This window comes from Eleutherodactylus coqui, chromosome 7 (assembly GCF_035609145.1).
Source record: "Eleutherodactylus coqui strain aEleCoq1 chromosome 7, aEleCoq1.hap1, whole genome shotgun sequence".
Classification (NCBI taxonomy): Eukaryota; Metazoa; Chordata; class Amphibia; order Anura; family Eleutherodactylidae; genus Eleutherodactylus; species Eleutherodactylus coqui.
Window position 1 is genome coordinate 86,023,648 of NC_089843.1, and position 14,427 is coordinate 86,038,074.

A 14,427-nucleotide genomic window follows, 5' to 3' on the forward strand; every position below is an offset into this window, starting at 1 on the left:
CGTGACGGGGCGGAGCTACGAGGACTAGCTCTCCGGCACGAGCGACCCCATTCACCAGAGAGAAGACCGGACTGCGCAAGCGCGTCTAATCGGGCGATTAGACGCTGAAATTAGACGGCACCATGGAGACGAGGACGCCAGCAACGGAACAGGTAAGTGAATAACTTCTGTACATTACAAAGTGCATTAATATGGCCATACAGAAGTGTATAACCCCACTTGCTTTCGCGGGACAACCCCTTTAATAGCTGTCTACAAATATCTGAAGGGCTGTCACAGTGCAGAGGAATCAGCTCTATTGTCATGTGCCCAAGGAAAGACTAGAAACAATGGGATGAAACTGAAAGAGAGGAGACACAGATTAGATATTAGAAAAAAACTTTCTGACAGTGAGGATGATCAGTGAGTGGAACAGGTTACCATGGGAGGTGGTGAGTTCTCCTTCAATGGTAGTGTTCAAACAAAGGCTGGACAGACATCTGTCTGGGATGATTTAGTGAATCCTGCACTGAGCAGGGGGTTGGACCCGATGACCCTGGAGGTCCCTTCCTACTCTAACATTCTATGATTCTATGAGAGTTGGTTTCCCTGAGCAGAGCCTTGAGAGACATTAACAAAGAGAGGATGAGTGTGGTGTGCAACTAGGAGACACTAAGTTTTTGGTTGATGAGATATGAGGAGATCCAGGAGAGGGCCAAGTCAATGAATGTGTTAATAGCAGTGGATATGTTGGATAGCTTTGAGGCAAAGGAGAGTAGCGAGATAGGTGGGTATCTGGACAGAGGACGAGTCACGGGATGGGCTATTAAATTTTTATGGTCTTTATAAGAAAAATACCTGTGGGAATCAATGTGATCAGAGGCCTTAATGAAGTCATCGCTATCTTTTGGAATCTGCATTATTAGATTTTTGCCTCAATAAAGTAATATTATAATAGTTGTAAAAAAGGATCTTCAGAATACTTACAGTAGCAAACTAATCACATCAAATGCATGTGTGCAGTGAATGATGAGAAGTAGCAAATTTCATTTTCAATCTCCAGAATACAAACCTTTACACTCCTGTTCTCCATTCATATATTCACAGTCATGGTCTGGTGGGTCATAAAAACTATTATTCTGCATCCTTGATTTTCTGACCGATGACAGCAAAGCCTCATCTGAGCCTGTATAATACCATAGTGTAGGTCAATATTTTAACTAGTACATTAAAAACAACTTTCTCTAACAAGGACAAAATGTGACTTATATCGAGTTATCACGTTACACGTGAATACCAATGTATAGACTGCATAAAACAATGCCAGCTCAGAACGAGAATTAAGCGTCGAGTACGTCTTCCATCTCCAAAAAACTGCAATAAATAGCATAAAAGGGGTTTTCCAAGGAGAATACTACTGATGACCTATCCTCAGGATAGGTCATCATTAGTTGATCGGTTGAGGTCCTGAGCGACGGACCCCGGTCAATCAGCTAAACAGGTGCATGCTGTCAGCGCCGCAAATAAACAGAGGTCAGAGCTGAAGCAGCGGACCTCTCCATGCCGACCTCTGTGTAGTGGCCAGCGCTTGTAACTGCAGGCACAGCTTTCATCGATTTCAATAAGAGCCGTGCCTGCAGTTACAAGCGCCGGTCACTACACAGAGGTCAGTTAGGAGACCTCCGCTCTGACCTCAGCTGACAGCATACACCCGCTCAGCTGATCGGTTGGGGTCCCGAGTGACAGACCCCAGCCAATGAACCTATCCTGATAAGACATCAGTAGTATTCTCCCTGGAAAACCCCTTTAAGAAGTCTTCCACACCGTAAATTTTACCTATAGCTTACAGACATCAGCAATGCGAATACCTCTATTGGTCACTGTAATCATGTGAGGATTGTGGTGCTGGTGGCAGTAAAGACTTCCTGAAATAATTGTTTCTAATTTTTTAAAACTAAAAGCCTAATCACGTTAGAAAACAAGAACTAGTTGTACGAAAATAAAAAGTAAGTAAAAACTCCTAAAACATTGCAGAAAATTACAATAAAAGGGTTGTTCGCCTGTAGAAAAACATGCCTGCTTTCTTCACAAAACAGGTTGTATCTGGTAGTGCAGTCCAGTCCTATTCTCGGCAATGGAGCTGAGCACCAATAACAAGACATAACCCATGCACAGGTGTGGCACCATCTCTGGAATAATGCAAGCAGGTTTTACTAATCCAGGACAACCCCTTTAGTAATCCAACAAATAAGTTATTTAAGGTTTTTTAACAGGGAGAAATACTATGGATGACCTATGCTCATGATTAAGTCATCAATAGTTGATAGACTAGGATCCGCCACAAATACACAGGGGCTGGAACAGAAGCCACTGCTCCGATCCCCGTGCAGTGGCTGGTGCTTGTAACTTGTAAGCTCCTCCTGGAGTTACAAACACTGGCTATTACACAGGACTTCGGAGCAGAAGCTTCCCCTCTGACCCCTATGTATCTGTGGGATTATCAGCAGGCGCCCAATCAGCTGAATGCCCAGGGCCCAGAATCATCAATTATTGATGACCTATCCTGAGCATAAGCCATGAATAGCATTTTTCCTGAAAATATTCCTTTAAAACCAACATTAAAACATTCGGCAGTTCACTTGGAATTACTATATTTCCACACTACATAAGCGGCAGCATACAATTACACCACTTGGATAATGGACTTGTTTTAGATTTACAGCCCTCTTCCTGAATTGTGTCTGAGGGGACGGGGATGTCACTTCCTTTCATCCACACATACATCGGGCATAAAAACTGATGCAGTAAATGTATAATATAGCTTCAGGACCAAATTTGGGACCAAAGCTTTACCAATAATGTATGAACTAGCATTCCTATTTACTTCAATTGCGCTCATAGTTGAAAATTTGGAACTAACGACCTTTAACTGACTGTGGGGCTCCTTCACTGTGCTGATAAGCAGGGTAAATGGTGATTGGACCTTCACTGATCAAATACTGATGGTCTAGCCTAAAGATAGCCAGTCAGTGTGGAGTTCTCCAAAACCTCTAACCACCAAACTAAGGCAAAATTAGCTAATGAGCATATTCTTTCCGGCTTATTTTGAGATATGCCTCAACTTGCAAAATAATACTAGTTACATTTCTATGTATTAGACTGGTTTGTATGAACTACTTCAAAATTATATTGGTGTTAAAGTGGAGCGGTTTTCTAAAACCTTTTGACATGTCATAGTGACATGTCAAAAGTTTTGATCGCTGGAGGGTTTGGCTGCTGAGACCCCACCGATTCTAGGATGAGCCAGCTGAAGCTCTGGGTGCTATGACTGCTCACTAGCTGAAGACAGGCTCAATAGAAGGTCTATGGGCCTTTCTTGAGCTAGTGAGCAGTGACAGAGCTTGGATAAGCACTTTAGTGGATTCGTTCTAGCAATTGATGGCAGTCTCAGCAGCTGGACTTCCAGTGATCCAGACCTTCGACATGTCAAAACTTTTTAGAAAGCGCAGTTACACTTTGAGGAATTACAGCTCCTCCACTTGTCTTGCATCTGGTTGCTTTAACTGCACTTGAGTAAGGTTGATGTGAATAGAAGTACCTTGGAAAGGTTCTCTGGAGTCCTGTTCTGATGTTTCTGCAATTTCATCCTTTGGGAATACTGTAACAAAAGTATCAGAAAAGTTAGTCCAAAACATTGTAGCACAATGTATCCTAACTGCATCATAGACTCAGTCTTTCCCTCATCACAACCTGCTCCCATACCTAAAAAATATTGTGTATGTTAACAAAACCCACATTTACACTCTCACTAGCTCTTGCAATTTCCAACCCCAAAGAGATGTCCCGTATCTGTGCCTTCCTCACCGAAGAGACAAACAAATGCTAATAATATCCTGTTTAGATTATGGTAACACTGTTGTTTGTAGCCTGGCACATATTCAATCTTTCCTAAACTCTCAAATGTTACACCCTTCACCCAGTCCCCCCCCCCCCCATCAAGCAAAGTTCTTGCCCTAACCTACAATACCCTATCAAAATCTGCTCCAGCCTATATTCATTCTTTAACCCTTTCCAACCCAATTTGTATCCTGGTTTTCCTAGTGGGCTCACTCTTTTTCTGCCGTTATACAATGGCGCTATGTGCTGGCTAAAGCCATCACTGCATGAGGTGACACTTAGGATAGGCTCCGACAGCAGAGAGACTGGCAATATACAGTAAGAGAACCCCGACGGATGTCTTTCTACTTCAGAGCTGTACAGCCTTAAATCATGAGGTCTTCAGAGGTCAGACAGTGGATTGGAAAGGGTTAATTCACAAATACCAACTGACATGTAACCCACCTCTGCATACGAGACTTCTCTTGCTTGTCCCATCTTCTGGAACTCCCTCGCCACAACTAGTTTTCCAACAATATCTCCACCTCAGAGGTCTGGAGCTTCTTACTCCATCCCCTGACCTCTTGGATCTATTCCCTGTTCCTTACAGATTGTAAGCTTGTAGTTAGGGATCATACCTAATGTATGTCGTAATTGCGTTCACTTGTCAGTACTATACTGTAATAGTTACAATGTTTTACCCCAGCACTATAAAATTCCACGAAAGTTGATGTCCCAATACCAATAAAGAACAGTAAAGTCAGGACTAGATTTGTATAGAAGAATTTAGATACATCCTAGGTCTCAATTTGCACCTTACAATTTATTTGCACAGGGTTGTTTATCTATCTATCCATCCATATAAGTAAGAGATTACACTATCAGAGCAAAAGGAGAATTTAATGTGGAAAACTGATCACTTGAAGGGAGGCTCTAGTGCCCTGTTATACCACCTCTAGCTTGGATACAAGATGTGATGCGGGCGGGCATGGAGGCTCAAGTACCCTGTTATACCACCTCTCGCTTGGATACAAGATGTAATGCGGGCGGGCATGGAGGCTCTAGTACCCTGTTATACCACCTCTAGCTTGGATACAAGATGTGATACAGGTGGGCATGGAGGCTCTAGTACCCTGTTGTACTGCCTCTTGCTTGGACACAAGATGTGATATGGGTGAGCATGGAGGCCCTAGTACCCTGTTGGGCCGCCTGTAGCTTGGCAGCATATCAGTTCACATTTGCTGTAACTGAGCCTCTAGATCGTGCAAACTCATAATCTGTCAAAGTTGAGGTCCCAGATAGTGCATATACACGTTCTATTGGTGATAAACCTGATGACCAGGCAGGCCACGAAAGTGTGACAATGTTGTGGAGACATTCCTGTGACATTCTTGCTGTGTGTGGCCGAGCATTATCTGCTGGAAAAGGTCTCTTGGAAGCCGCCATGAGAGGAACACATGTGGCTGCAGGATGTCCTGAACATATCGCTGAGCTGTCATTGCCCCTTGTACCACTACAAGGGGTGACCGACTGTCATATGCGATGGCCACCCCCAGACCATCACACCAGCAGTGGGGGCAGTGTGCCAGTCTACAGTAAAGGCAGGATTAAGCTGCTCGCCCTGAGGTCTCCAGACACGAACACAGCTATTGTCAGTGCCCAAACTGAACCTGGATTTGTCGCTGAAGACAACCTGGTTCCACTTTGTAGCAGTCCAGTTTGGCCTTTCATGACACCACTGCAAATGGAGGTGATGGTGGGTGTCAAAAGCAATACATCCAATGGACACCATGAGACAAAAAGGGCCTTCAGCCAAGTGCCTGGAAATGGTTCTGACAAACACAGGGGATGTAACAATGGTGTCACCTGTCTCCTGATGACGGACAATGAAACCATTGGAGCTGCTTGGGCTTGTCGGATCACAAGATGACCCTCTCTACTGGTGGTTTGTTGAGGGCATCCTGAGTCCAGTCACCTTGTGTGTGTGCCCTCATGCATCCACTGGTCCCAACACCTCCTAACAGTCTAGGAAGAATGGCCAATGTGGCGGGCAATACGTCGATATGACTACCCAGCTTCTTGCATTCCAATAATATGCTACCTCTCAAATTATGCTAATTGGGCAAAATCTCTTCTCTGTGCCGTAGAGGCGTCTAGTGGTCAACAAGCTCTACACAAGCAGAAGAGGAGGTCACTACACACAAGTAGCCTCTGAGAGCCTTTTATAGGCCAAGGGTGGAACCACTTTTAGGGCCTCAGGGGACAACACAGTTCATCTAATCACTTCGCCATTCTGATATGTAAATTTTTAGAGTTGTGAAGTTTGGTTTTGCAGCAATACATCAACTCTTTCCAGGCGCTTCAATTTTTTTGACAAAGTGAGATTTACCTTTATACGTTTATCATATGCGCGCGCACGCACGCACACACACGTACGCACACACGCACGCACACACGCACAGAGGGAGTTCTCAAGATACCTGTGAAAGGGCTTCAGGATGCAATATTTTCAGCAAACAATGGTTATTTATTGGGCCATTATCAAAGACTGTCCAGATCTGCAGCATGCAAAATGTGATGGAAAACCCAGTGAACCCGCATGGGCATTACACTGGTAAAACCCTACATCACTGCAGTAACTGCACTAGTTAGCTGTATAATAGCACCTCCCTACAGTGCAGTGCTACAGTACATGTCCTGTACTGCCCTTTACACCTGTGCATGGATGAACTGCTGCTTTAGACACCAGGTGAGGACCATTCCATGTTATTTTCTGGTACATTGTGTGCTCTGTACAGGACCCTGAAGACGTTCTTCTCCTCACCATAGAAAGCGATTTACATCTTTCAGCAGCTCTGATTTTATATGTAAGGACTTGCTTTATATGTATTAGTTATCTACTTAATTTTCTGTAATGTATTATCTTTGTATGACATTTTGGGGGATTCTGAACCAATTACCAGTTTTACATAGAGTTATGATTTTAACATACAAGATTTTCATTATACAATGGTCATCATGGAACCAATTAATATTGTATGTTAAGGGTCCACTGCAATATATAAAGAGACACTCTAGAGCACGAATCCAATGAACCTTCCCCAGGTAGTTAATCTATACTATATTGACATGCATTTTAACTTGGTAAATAAAGTTATGGTTGTATGACAAGGTTATTGCAGCACCTAAAACAATGTGAAAGAAACGCACAGATGGTAAAAGGGTTTCCTGGTAGATTATATATAACCACTTTTACCATCTGTGCATTTCTTTCACATTGTTTTGAAATAACATGGTCATACAACCATAACTTTATTTACCAAGTTACAATGCATGTCAATAGGAAAGCAGGTTTCATCACCAACACAGAAAAGGGTTCTTTACTGTAAGAGCAGTGAGTATGTGGAACTTTCTGCCTGAGGATGTGGTGATGGCAGGATCCATAGAGGAGTTTAAAAGGGGACTTGATGTCTTTCTGGAGCGGAAGGATATTACAGGATATAAATCTTAGGTTAATTGTTAATCCGGGTATACAAGCAGGTAGGAACCATTAGGGGTTGATCCAGGGATTAGTCTGATTGCCATTAGGGAGTCGGGAAGGAATTTTTCCCCAAAAAGGGCTATTTGGCTTCTGCTCTTTTTTTTTTTTTTGCCTTCCTCTGGATCAAAAACACAGGAGGATAAACAGGCTGGACTAGATGGACATTGTCTTCATTCAGCCTTACATACTATGTTACTATGTAATATACTGTAAAGTAACTACCTGGGGAAGGTTCATTGGATTGGTGCTCCAGAATGTCTCTTTTTTCACTTTCATATAAGACTGCAATCATTCGAGGGCAAAAGAAAATTAAGAACTAATTGACTTTACCAGAGAAGCTCTTGAGGGTAGTGAATAAATTGGGCATTCAGTAAATATGTAGAAAGAATAGGATATGACAATTTTTTAGTTGATGGCGATGACACAGCAAATCAGACAGACAGGCATAGTGGGAGTTTGGGTTTACTAGGCAGGATCAATTTTGGACAAGAAAGATGCTTAATGGTACTATATAGATAACATTCCCAAAGCAGTGTCTATAAGAGGAAAGGTCAAATTGGCAATTCTATGGTATTTTTTGAGACTATGGTTGTGGTGAAGGGAAAGAACAAGAAAATTAATTAAGTCGTCAAAGACTTAGCGAAAAATATGCAAGTGGATTTTGACAAATGACCAACTTGGGGTAAAAAAAAAAATCAAGAATCAAGATTTATTATGAGAAAATCCAGTTCAATACAAGACATTTATGCTCAAAAGAGTTGAACAAAAGCATAAAGACCTAAACAGAAGACAGGTAATCCAGAAGAAACACTATTAATATGGTCACCAAGAGTCAAAATCAACTTAACAATTCTTGGTGTAAAATGGTGTGACAAGAGGTATATTTTTAGAAGACTTGCGTATTGGAGAAATAACAAAGCTGAGGCCTCGGTCTGCCTTGAATAACCTATTAGTGATGTGATGCTGATGTAGATATACCTGTGGAAGGTGTAGTCGAGTTCTGGTCAGGTAGTTCCATAACTTCATCTTTCACTATCACTGAAAACAGAGTATAGAAAAGGTCAAGAATTAATATCTATTATGATTAAAGATGAGCGAGCGTACTCGGTTCAGGTGTTTTTGCACTCGAGCACCGCTTTTTCTGAGTAACTGACTACTCGGACGAAAAGATTCGGGGGGCGCAGGGGGTGAGCGGGGGGTTGCAGAGGGGAGGGGGGGGGGGGAGAAAGAGAGAGAGCTCCCCCCTGTTCCCCACTGCTACCCCCCGCTCCACCACACCGCCCCCTGCCCCCCGGCGTCCCCCGAATATTTTTGTCTGAGTAGTCAGTTACTCGGAAAGAGCGGTGCTCGAGTGCAAAAACACCCAAACAGAGTACGATCGCTCATCTCTAATTATGATCATATCCAATTTATTAAATGTACTTATATTTTTATCTAAGTTAAAAAGGCTAGGGGACAGATAGAAGGGAGTATGAATATCATACTACAAAGGGTTTGTTTGTAGTCTGTAACCATGGAGACACATAGGTCTGCATAAGAGCTGTAGACACAAAACAAGGATTTTTAGAAGTATCATAGACGTTAGCATTTAAATTACATTAATTTAGTGAGAATTGTGTGAGAAAAAGTAAAGAACAACAAAACAAACAGGGAAATCCCTAAGAAGTATAGTCCTAGTGTGAAAATTCCCTTCTACCCATCTTGCTATGGCAATAGTGAAAGTGATGAAGCTATACAGGTGAATTGTAATAGTGCATATGGTTACATGAATACCTGCAATAGCTATACTGGAGTCTTCTGTTTCCGTGGTTTTCCCTTTACAGGATACTGAAAAAGATTACTAAAATGTTAATGTCACAGCATCATAGCTATAGAAAGTTAAGGTTTTTCTAAACTGTATAGGGAAATTGTGAGAAGATGAGGTTAACCATTCTACGACTAACTTTAGTGGCGAGATTACAGAAGTGCCTATATATCTAACATAGTTGTACCTACTGTAGGAGAAGACTGCTCTGCAATGGAGCACGGGTAAAGCAAAGAGTGGAAAAATATTGTTCCGTGCCATCTTCCTCCAAAGGGGTTAACTTAACCAAATAAGCTTTTTTTTTTTAATTTAAAAGAAGTCCACCTTGACGATCATCGGATCACCATCGGCCTAATAATTCACAGCACTCAGCCATTATTATCGAGTAAGCTGAGCCACAAAATGCTCCAGCAGGAGAATGAATGGTCTGAAAAAGTCCACCATAGTGGCAGCCACTTTTTCTTAGCAGTTTTCCACTCAGGCTAATAGAGGGTGGTCCCGAGTGGTGTATTCACTCTGTGATTTCCATATACCCCAATATATGATTTCTGTCTGAATTGATCTGATTAATATTAGCCCCTATGGGTATGCCTCTGGTATAGACACTTTCCTATGGTCAACTCTACAGAGGATGTCCAAATGACCTCATCAGTGTCCTACTGTCTAGCACTTCTGTACATCCGTGGCCAATGGATGTGGTGGCTGTAGAGAGCTGTGTTCACTGAAAACAGATTGGGACAAGAATTCAATATGGTGGCCTAGTTGGGGGTGATTATTACATGAGATCAATGTTTAATAAATATATACTACAGAAATAAATTACCGTATATACTCGAGTATTAGCCAACCCGAGTATAAGCCGAGACAATAAGTTTCACCACAAAAAAAATGGGAAAACGTATTGACTGGAGTATAAGCCAACCTATACTAAAGTATATACTAGGTAAAAAAAAAACCCCTCCATACTCCCCTCCCAGATGGCGTCTGTGTCTGTGTGACAAGCTGCTTGAATTCTCCCCGCTGTCCTCTCTGCTTGGCTCTGTCAGTGCTGCATAAGTAAGCGCTGTGATTGGATTGAGCGCCAGCCAATCACAGCTGGCGTTCGATCCAATCACAGCGCTTACTTACACAGCACTGACAGCAGGGAATTTGAAAGCTGAGCAGGGAGATGACAGTGGGGAAAATTCTAAAGCAGCTTGATTGGCTGTAAATGATCGAGCAATGGCTGTGATTGGCTGACGCTCGATCCAATCACAGCTCTTACTTACACAGCGCTGATGGCGGGGGATGACAGAGCTGAGCAAAGAGGACGGCGTGGGATGACAGCGGAGAGAATTTAAGCAGCCTGCCGCACCGCCGCCAGGGACACAGACGCCAGCTGGGAGGTGAGTATGGAGGGTTTTTTTTTAAGCCTTCCCTGACTCGAGTATAAGCCGAGGGGGGCTTTTTCAGCACAAAAAAATGTGCTGAAAAACTAGGCTTATACTTGAGTATATACGGTATTTAAACCATTACCCCTTTAGTAGTATGTGCACATGGTGTGTAAATTCTGCAGAAGTTACGCATAGAAAATCCACAGCATTTACAATACAAGCCATGTGAATAAGATTTTAGCAAACCTCATCCGCATGGTATGAGGAAAATCCTATTGGAATCCAGATCGGAATTGATATATGTTGCAGATTATCAGTGGAGATTTCATTTCTTTAAATGCGGTCAAATCTGTGTCAAAATCCACACCAAATCCCGCAACATATTTTCCGCTGTGGAAGATAAGCTATTGCAGTGCTGCCCCACCACATGTTCTAGTCCTAGAGTCTTCTAGTTACTTTGGTTGCAGTGGTCACGTTTAACCGCGTGACCACTGCAGTCAATGAAAGACCCAACAGCGACATCATCAGTGACGTGCTAGACCTCTTAGGGACCTCTCTGGTGACATCACTTGCCAGATGCCATGGCTCTGGAGTGCCGAAGCAGCTCTCAGGTGCCACGGTAAGTATATTACTTTTAGATAGACTTGAATGGGTGGGTGTTAAATTCTCCTTTTCCACAATGTGAATTTGAAAATTTTCACGTGTAAAAAACTGCACCATATGAACTAGCGTGTGGATTTACAGGGCGCTCAATAGAATGCTAAAGCGGTGCGGATTTCATTGCAGATGTGGACGTGTAATCCACACCAAAATCCGTGGAGGAATTTTACCATGTAAACGAGGCCTAAAAGGTACAAGTCACCCTTGTGATACCTCAACTGAGCTCCCACGAAGTAATGCTCTCTGCTGCACTGCATTCTGGGACAGTTCGTTTTTCAATGAAGGGTTTTTGCCAGGAGATGTAAAGCTGGGAAGTAATTTATTAAAGTTCTGCACATTGTAAAGTGGACTATACAATACATTGTATATATGCAAGTTTGTGTTCAGAGATGAACCTGAAGTTTAACATATTAGGCTGGGCTCACAGGGCCGTAACTAGCTGCATGCCACAGGCGCAAGCACGCAAAGACACGCATACTTGCGCGCCGCCAATCCCCATGCACTATCTTGGCATGTATATAGGCAAAAATAGAATACGCTGCTTTTTTTTTTTTTTTTTAACGTACATATTTTGCACAGTTCTGAGGAGCAGCATGGGAGATTGCTACTGCGAATTCCGTATACAAAAACTGAGTGGGTAATACGCCATTAACATACAGTCGTGTAAGCCTGGCCTTAGAAAGCAATGTAAGAGTAAATACCTGTAGACAGCGCATAGATGTCAAGTGTCAATGCTGCATTTAAACCTGCAAAATGCAATAGCCGATTTTAATTAAACACACATGTATGCAAAACTTGTTACTTATTAGGCATTATTCTACTTTACACATATGTATCCACACAGCAGACCATTACAGAACTCTACTTACATTTATAACATCTACTACTCTTGTTTTATGTGTCATTAAATAGGGGCATGACACATTCAACAAGTATTTAAAGACTAGACTTCTTTAAAATGAAAAACTAATCATTTTCGGATATGCTTTTTGAATCCATTCCTTGCGAATTTCAAGATCTCCGCTTGTTGTTATTCAGAAATTTCATGGTTTATTTGCATTGGATGATCTATCCTGTTGATGTGATGGGCACACAGGGCTTGTTACAAGACACATAGCTGTACTGGAGATGGTACAAAACGAATACCTGTGTGTTCATCACATCAACAGGACAGATGATTCTCTTCTGGGAGTAAACAATTAACCATTTCCAATCCAATTTGTATCCTGGTTTTCCTAGGGGGCTTACTCTTTTTCTGCCGTTATACAATGATGCTATATGCTGGCTAAAGCCAGTACTGCATGAGGTGACAGGTTGGATAGGCTCCGACAGCAGAAAGGCTGGCAATATACAGTAAGAGAACCCTGACGGACGTCTTCCAACATCGGAGCTATACAGCCTTAAATCACAATGTCTTCAGAGATCAGACAGTGAATTGGAAAGGGTTAAGGTTCCCATTAACTCCCTCCATGGTGCAATCTTTTTCACTTCTTCAGTACCAAAAGTGGCATACACAAAAAGATATTTTTCAGTGTATGAAAAATGTAGTCCTTTCCAGTCCAATGTCAATCCTTGTCCAACATTAAGATTTCCTTTCATAGCTCCAGTGTTGGACGAGGCCCGACACACATTTCTAACAATCTCTGGCGCATTGAAGCGCCAAAATAGGCTCTGGCGCTTCGATGCCATAGCCTATTCTGCATATGTATGTAACAGTATGCAGGACAGCGCTCCATCAGAGACGTGTCAGACATCATCCAACATTGGAACTATACAATGAAATCTTAATGTTGGATGAGAGCCGACATGGGATTACAAAAAGGGTTAATTTTTCAAAAAAATTGCTAATAAAATCATTATTCATGACAGGTCATTTTTATGGAGCTTCTGTTGAGCAATTCCAAGGAATAAGAGCTGGGAAGTGTGCGGGTGCAGGAAAATTGGATTGGAAAGTGTTAAGAATAGAGATGAGCGAGCATACTCGCTAAGGCAAACTACTCGAGCGAGTAGTGCCTTATTCGAGTACCTGCCCGCTCGTCTCTAAAGATTCGGCTGCCAGCGGGGGGGCGGCAGCGTCGGGGAGGAATGGAGGGGAGATCTCTCTCTCCCTCTCCCCCCCCCCCACTCACTGCCCCAACTCACCTGTCACCTGCACCGGCAGCTGAATCTTTGGAGACGAGCGGGCAGGTACTCGAATAAGGCACTACTGACTCGAGTAGTTGGCCTTAGCGAGTATGCTCACTCATCTCTAGTTAAGAGTCATTGGTATGGTGGGAACCCAGGAAATATTGTACACATCATTACCCCAAGAAACAGGTTAATGAATAAATGCCTGTTCCCATCTTTTATTTCACATTAATTGGAGCAATAACGAATGGTGGTGGATATTCTTTAGAAGCCATCTAGCTTAGCATTCTACATCTGCTTTTTTTCTCATTGAAATGTACAATGTGACCTACATTGTAAGATCTTATGGAGCTCAGGGTACAGCTTGAGGTAGAATTCTTGAAACAAATAGGCAAAAAAGTTTTCACTGTCATTTATAGTCTTGATGTGAGACAACGCTTCATGTAGCACCTCCTTGGTGCACCTCTTGTCCGCTTGCAATTTCTACACAGAAACAAATTATTACACAGTAAGAATTACAGGACACCAATGTATTCATAAAGACATGTAAAAGTAAGTTGCAGACCATTCACCTAACTGGGGTATGCTCCTCCAAACATTGCTCAAACTAACGAGGATGAGGAGTGTGGGTTGATAGAAATTGCTTAGTTGTTGATTTCAGCAGGTATCAAAAGGGTGCCGCATCACGACAACCAAACTTGAAACCCTCTTCTGCGAGTCAGGGCGATGACAGCATTACATACTGTATTTGTCTATTTATTTGAATTTGGTCCCAAGAGGACTTCTTAAATTTTCAGGATCTATTAGACCTCCTAGCTAAACTGGACCAATATGTGGAATGGACACTGCACTTGGTATGTTTCTTAGGGAGAAAAAAAAATTTGCTTGAAACAGACAAATGTTGGCACAAAGACCATATAATCCATCTTGACTAGAGATGAGCGAGCATGCTCGTCCAAGCATTAGCCTACTCGAGATACTCGTTATTCGAGACGAGTACCACGGGGTGCTCGATAAAAATTTATCCACATGTTTTCAATGGAGCCGCGGCTGCTGCCGGCGGCTCC

The 14,427-nt window shown here is 42.6% G+C and overlaps 1 protein-coding gene across 1 annotated transcript in view; it reads right to left on the minus strand.

Annotated features, from left to right (window-relative positions):
- LOC136572601 (nuclear body protein SP140-like protein) overlaps positions 1 to 14,427 on the minus strand; it is a 58,546-nt gene that overhangs the window by 15,078 nt on the left and 29,041 nt on the right. The window contains exons 7-12 of the mRNA XM_066573325.1: positions 13,693 to 13,843; positions 11,935 to 11,979; positions 9,170 to 9,223; positions 8,375 to 8,434; positions 3,578 to 3,637; positions 1,052 to 1,165 (exon numbers count right to left, since the gene is read on the minus strand). Of these exons, the coding sequence (XP_066429422.1) occupies positions 1,052 to 1,165; positions 3,578 to 3,637; positions 8,375 to 8,434; positions 9,170 to 9,223; positions 11,935 to 11,979; positions 13,693 to 13,843 (484 nt within the window). The remainder of the gene's footprint in view (positions 1 to 1,051; positions 1,166 to 3,577; positions 3,638 to 8,374; positions 8,435 to 9,169; positions 9,224 to 11,934; positions 11,980 to 13,692; positions 13,844 to 14,427) is intronic.